We start from the raw sequence: 5657 nt of genomic DNA, 5'->3' as shown, positions 1-5657 counted from the left end.
TAAAGAGACAAAAAAAAGTGCACTTTTACCTTCTGAAACACAACAGTCTTGATAGAAACTGTCAGCATTTGGACTCTATTCAGAATTGCACATGTAAAGTTCTGTTAATGCTTCGTCAGTTCCTTTTTCTGTCATTGAAATTCTTGTTTTGGTGGTTTAAGTGGCTGCAAGGTTGAAAGTTCATCTTGATCATGATTTAACTAAATCAAAATACAACAATTTCTTAACTCTAATGAAAATCTCACCACAAAGGGCCATTGTGGAATAAAGTCATCCAAAAGAATAAATAACTATGAAGGATTTTGAGATCAACTTTCTCCAATTGTCTTTTTGTGAAATCACATTGTCAGACACATTAACCCTGAGCATCATGTGGTAGATTTTCTGTCACACCGTGCTGTCTGAAACAGTTTTGTAGATGACAAATGGTAGACTTGTGAACATTCAAGTGTCTGAATACCGCTCTAAGTAACATACCAGCATCTGGCAGCCAACTGACCCACTGCCTGCAGTCCTGTTTCTGTTGTCAGCTGTGGCATTTGAATAAAGTTGCATTTGAATGTGGCATTTTATAGTTACTAATTAAAAGAGTTAGGCTGTCTGAACATTGTCCTTTACAGCAACACCTGACAAGGTTGTAAATCAACTCAATAGATGAGAATTTGTCAGCAGTTGAGCAGCTCAAGTAACTATTAGAATAGAAATTGTGTATTTTTTAAACTTTTTTTTATATTGAAAAAAAGACTATTTGCATGCAGAATTTACACTTTTGCTAAGTATACATTTTCTGAGCTTTTACTGCTTTTTAATGCACTACTTAAAGTTTTCTTCACTAAAACTTACAACAAAAGATGTCCTACATTTCACAGATTAATAAGTGGAAAAAAGTTACACTATATGCACTTCTTCTTTAGCACAATGCACAAATTATACAGACAAAAAATAAGCCACTATCATCAAAATTAATATAAAAAGGCTTTGAAATGTTTTTTTTCCCTTTATGTGTAATGAATATAGAATACAAGAAAGTTTACCTTTTTGAGCTAAGTTACTAAAAATGAATTTTTAAACGACATTTTAAATTTTTGTTTGAGCTGCACCTGTATAAAAAAAATATGAAATCATACACAGATGACCACTTTATGAGGGGTGACAGATTTTTTTTTTCCATAATTCAAAAGAGATGGATATACATTTTTAAAAATAATCTTAATCGCGTAGAAAAGGTTTTCCCTTATTAAAAAATAAATTAATTAACGCTCATCTCTGCTCACTTTCCACTCTGTGCAGTTTCTTGGTTTTGCGCAGGCGTGACATGCAGCCGTCGGGCTCCTCGGCTCGTGCTGCAGGGCGGTGCCAAGCGCAGAGCCGCTGCCGTGAAAGTCAAACAAACTTTACATGAACCGGTAAATCCTCGCACCCCATTGGTCCGTGTAACGGCGAGGCGCTTACGTCAGCAGCACCCGATTCGTTATAATACGAGGCAGCAAGTTTAGCTGTCAAGCGACGGCTTTGTCGTAACTTCTCACATTGCCACACTTACAAACACGTTAGTAATACTTGTGGCTGTAGGCAGCTGTTATGGATCACATAAAAGATGGATGGTTCACGGAGTCGTGCACGTTATGGCCCGGCCAGGCGATGAGCCTCCAGGTAGAAGAGGTCCTCTACAACAAGAAATCCAAATTTCAAGATGTTATGGTTTTCAAGAGGTGACTACTTTAAGCTCCATAACTTGGCTAATGTTGCTAGCTAGTAGCAGTGAATGGGCTCGTTTCCTCAGCTGGTCAGGTACATGTGAGTGTTTCACGTTGCCTCAGGTAGCTAGAAAAAAGAAGCTAAGATTGTAGCGTTATTCGGGTTAATTCTGGAGACTGACTGCACACAAAGGTGCCGGGTTAACCAGAAACACGCTAGCAATCTTTCTGTGGTTGTTGTTTTTTTTTTATTGAATGAATTTTAGCCAACGTGCGAGAAATCTGCATCCTCCTCGAGTTATATAAATCCTGCTCTAGTTATGTAAACAGACTGAGTTAGTCGGTTTGGCTTCAGGCTGTATGAGCTGTCAAATGTGCTTCATGTTCTGCTGTAACGTCACTCTTCAGTAAAACCTATGGGAACGTCTTGGTGCTGGATGGAGTGATCCAGTGCACAGAGAGAGATGAGTTCGCCTATCAGGAAATGATTGCTAACCTCCCCCTGTGCAGTCATCCTTCACCCAAGAAGGTATGACTCAGACTTACTGGGAAATGCATGAAGCTGCTGCTCAATGAATACATTCACAGTGACAGTCAGCATGTTTACCTTCATTCATTTGTTTCGTACAGGTTCTGATTATTGGAGGAGGAGATGGTGGAGTGCTAAGGGAAGTGGTGAAGAATCCACTGGTGGAATCGGTGATTCTGTGTGAGATCGATGAGGTGGGAGCAACATCTCTGCCAGTGATTCCAGCTTCTCTCTAGAGAGCTGCACTGATTTATAGTTTTTTCTCCCCAATGCTGCACCTGAGTAGCAGCAGCTCACCTCAGTGCTGATGTTGTCTGCTCTGTAGGACGTCATTAACGTCTCGAAGAAGTACCTCCCAGGGATGGCCAAAGGGTTTTTCAGTCCCAAGCTCACCCTCCATATTGGCGACGGCTTTGAATTCATGAAGCAAAACCAGGATGCTTTTGACATCATTATAACTGATTCCTCAGACCCAGTCGGTAGGCCCATTGTATTTTACTATTATTTTAAATGTCAGAGCAGCTTTCTGTTCCATCTGTCAGGCTGTAGTTCCTTACTGAGTTCTGTTTTTGTTGCAGGACCTGCTGAGAGTTTGTTCAAGGAGTCTTACTATCAGCTGATGAAGGCAGCATTGACGAGTGGTGGAATTCTTTGCTCCCAGGGTAAGTTTGTGTTTTATTACAGGTTTGTATTGAAAATTGGAGAAAGGCTGATGAGTAATTTTACTAAGGAGGCATAACTGTACTACTAAATGACAGCATGCATGTGGTTTTTAAGTCCACCAAAAGCAATGATTCTTAATCATGGAAGGTATTAACTCCTGTTGAGCTTTTATGTTCATATTTATACAGTCAGTCTTCCAACGACTGCAAGATGGAACAGTGCCAAAGAAACAGACAGGAAATGAACACTCTTTCCTTCTGCTCTTGTGTCAATTTCACAGGAGAGTGTCAGTGGCTCCATTTGGAGCTGATAAAGGAGATGCGAACCTTCTGCAAGACCCTATTCCCTGTGGTGGACTACGCCTACAGCACCATCCCAACGTATCCCAGTGGTCAAATTGGATTCATGCTCTGCAGTAAAAATCCCGTAAGTGCGCTTGTCTTTCTCCATTTGTCACCCACCGAACACCTGATTGTTGCTGGACTGCCTATAAACTGTACCGGCTTGTTGTGAAACCATTCCACAGCATGATGACCTTCCCACTGTTTCTCTGTGATCAGTCATGTCCGTCAAATTACTGAAGTCTCATTTCACTTCCTGATTAGGAAACAAATTTCAAGGATCCAGTGAAAGCACTGTCAAAAGAAGAAATGGAAAATATGAACCTTAAATATTACAACCCTGAAATTCACAAAGCATCATTCGTCCTCCCGGAGTTTGCAAGAAAAGTGAGTTGTTCCAGTATGCTTTTCTGATTTTATTTGTATGCAGTGCGTACTAGAGTGCCGTTCAGAACTGTTAATGCGTTGTAGCTGCTTTCCACTCACTGCCTTCTTAACCATTGACAGGTTCTCAATGAAGCGTGACCAGCAACAACAGACCGCCATCCTCATCCTCTACCGGGCCCTCGCACACACCACAGATAAACAACCTTCTTCGGCGCCTTCTCCACCTCCTCAACATAGTTCAGCTTTAACCAAGAGAGTTATCAGCTGTTGGGAACTTGCTGAGTTATCCAGAAAAAAATAAGTGTTTGTTTGATTCAATGTTTCCTTTAATCTCACACGCTCTTTGTGTTTGTTTCCCTGATGTATTTTTACTCCGTCGTCGTCGTCTAATCAGCATTTTGTGTAGAGTTATCCGGTGGGCTGGGCCGAACGGGATGAGCTTCATCAAACCTGACCTCACTCTGAAACGTTGTACTGTTAATTCTAGTCACTGTATCTACACATTATGCAATATATTACATACAATATAGAGTATATATACTGTATATATGTGATGTATTGCTGCACATTTATTCGTAAATGTTTATCAGTTTGCGCTCATTGGAAAAAAAATTATGCAGTTGCCATCTGTCATGACTATTCAGAATACTGATGTTTCCGCTACACAAGAACCCTATAGTGCCTGAAATTGATTGTGTATTTGCTGAAAAAGTAAACTTGCTCTATATCTTATCATAATGTACCAGACAGATGGTGTCCTAGACAGATGCTCAAGAATTAAATATCCATTTATGATATTACCAACTGAAAATTAATCAAATTCGATTGGCTACAACTGATGTGAAAATGTAGTTTTATGGTGTTAAAATGGAATTTAAGTAACAAAAAAAAAATGGCATTAGTGCTTTGCAATGCAAGAAATGTCTTTTAAAATGTGAATTCATTATGCAGTTATAACTGGTGTATTGGGTATTGACCACTGATAATAAGCTTGTACTGTAGTAAGTCTACATTCTGAGTCTTACTGTAGGTAATTTCTCTCCCAGTGGAAATCTCATGTTTCAGCGTGGTTTGTTGAGCTAATGTAAAACATCGTATGTTAGTACGTATTTGTTACTTAAGTCCACATCTGAATCTTAGTTGAGACATAGTGTCGTACCTGAGCAATGAATTGGTGTTTTTATAAGAATTATGAACTGTAATAAATTGGTAACACAAAATGGATATTTGTGATTGGTGTGTGTTTGATTCTTTAATTTGCACAAATGCACAAAATAACAGAAACACACAGGGCTTTGTTTTATTTAAATTTTAAATTCTGGTTTTCCTGAAGGGTGTGTTTGATCAAAAAACAATATTTGAAGCATGTTCTGTGCTTCTTTCAGTCCAGCTGTAGAAAAATGCCGTTTTTCAAGGTTTCTTGTGCCAAACCTGTCAAAAAAAGTTCCGAGCTAATGCTTACCTATCGTAGCATCACATTTCAACCAAATGGAAATTAATATGTGACTCTTTAAAGCTGCTGTTCTCTGCTAATAGTCAATCATAAACTCAGGTTCTATTAAGAGCAGTGTTGTCGACACGTCAAAGTGCAGCATCAGTGTTCACCCACAAGGTGGCACCATTGAACCTCTTATGTTTAATTCAGTCTACGCTATGGTAGTGGTGGGAAATGAATGCATTTAAATTACACTGGTCAGATTCTTTGAATTTCAACAAAAAGCCCTTTGGCTGCTTTAAATTGTTCAGTGTTTTGTGAAGCGTCACTGCGGCGATGTTGCTGTTCAGTTGCATCAACTCTCAGTTATTACAGCGTAAGACCTCCGTCCTCACTTGTTTTCTATTAAGATGTGAGCAACCTGCAACAATGCGGTACATTATTCTCAGCTGCACTGCAAGGTTGTTTGTATTCCTGAGTGTTCACATACCGCAATGTAGAAAATGAAACATGTCCCCGCTGACTCCACCGAACAAGTATCCATGAATATTTAATTTGATGTTGGTGGTTTTTAATGATCATTTCTGCACTGCCGACACAGAACT

The 5657-nt window shown here is 39.4% G+C and overlaps 1 protein-coding gene across 1 annotated transcript; it reads left to right on the top strand.

Annotated features, from left to right (window-relative positions):
- Positions 1-1522: 1522 nt before the first annotated feature.
- Positions 1523-4841, top strand: srm (spermidine synthase). Its single transcript, XM_008290969.1, has 8 exons — positions 1523-1712; positions 2106-2226; positions 2328-2420; positions 2552-2705; positions 2805-2888; positions 3170-3315; positions 3495-3617; positions 3738-4841. Exons 1-8 carry the CDS (start codon positions 1582-1584, stop codon positions 3753-3755), a joined length of 870 nt encoding a protein of 289 aa, XP_008289191.1. The 5' UTR covers positions 1523-1581; the 3' UTR covers positions 3756-4841.
- The last annotated feature ends 816 nt before the right edge of the window (positions 4842-5657 follow it).

The sequence above is a fragment of the Stegastes partitus genome, unplaced genomic scaffold, assembly GCF_000690725.1.
Source record: "Stegastes partitus isolate 25-593 unplaced genomic scaffold, Stegastes_partitus-1.0.2 Scaffold706, whole genome shotgun sequence".
NCBI classification, from domain to species: Eukaryota; Metazoa; Chordata; class Actinopteri; family Pomacentridae; genus Stegastes; species Stegastes partitus.
The sequence above is the reverse complement of the archived record's forward strand: the minus strand, read 5'-3'. Positions and strand labels throughout refer to the sequence as shown.

What these genes read in the sequence shown, in the direction of transcription:
- srm (XM_008290969.1), top strand. Translation starts at nt 1,582, where the DNA reads ATGGATCACATAAAAGATGGATGGTTCACGGAGTCGTGCACGTTATGG. An exon ending in GTCATCCTTCACCCAAGAAG is followed by an intron (nt 2,227 to 2,327) that starts GTATGACTCAGA and finishes TGTTTCGTACAG; the next exon opens with GTTCTGATTATTGGAGGAGG. An exon ending in TGGAATTCTTTGCTCCCAGG is followed by an intron (nt 2,889 to 3,169) that starts GTAAGTTTGTGT and finishes TCAATTTCACAG; the next exon opens with GAGAGTGTCAGTGGCTCCAT.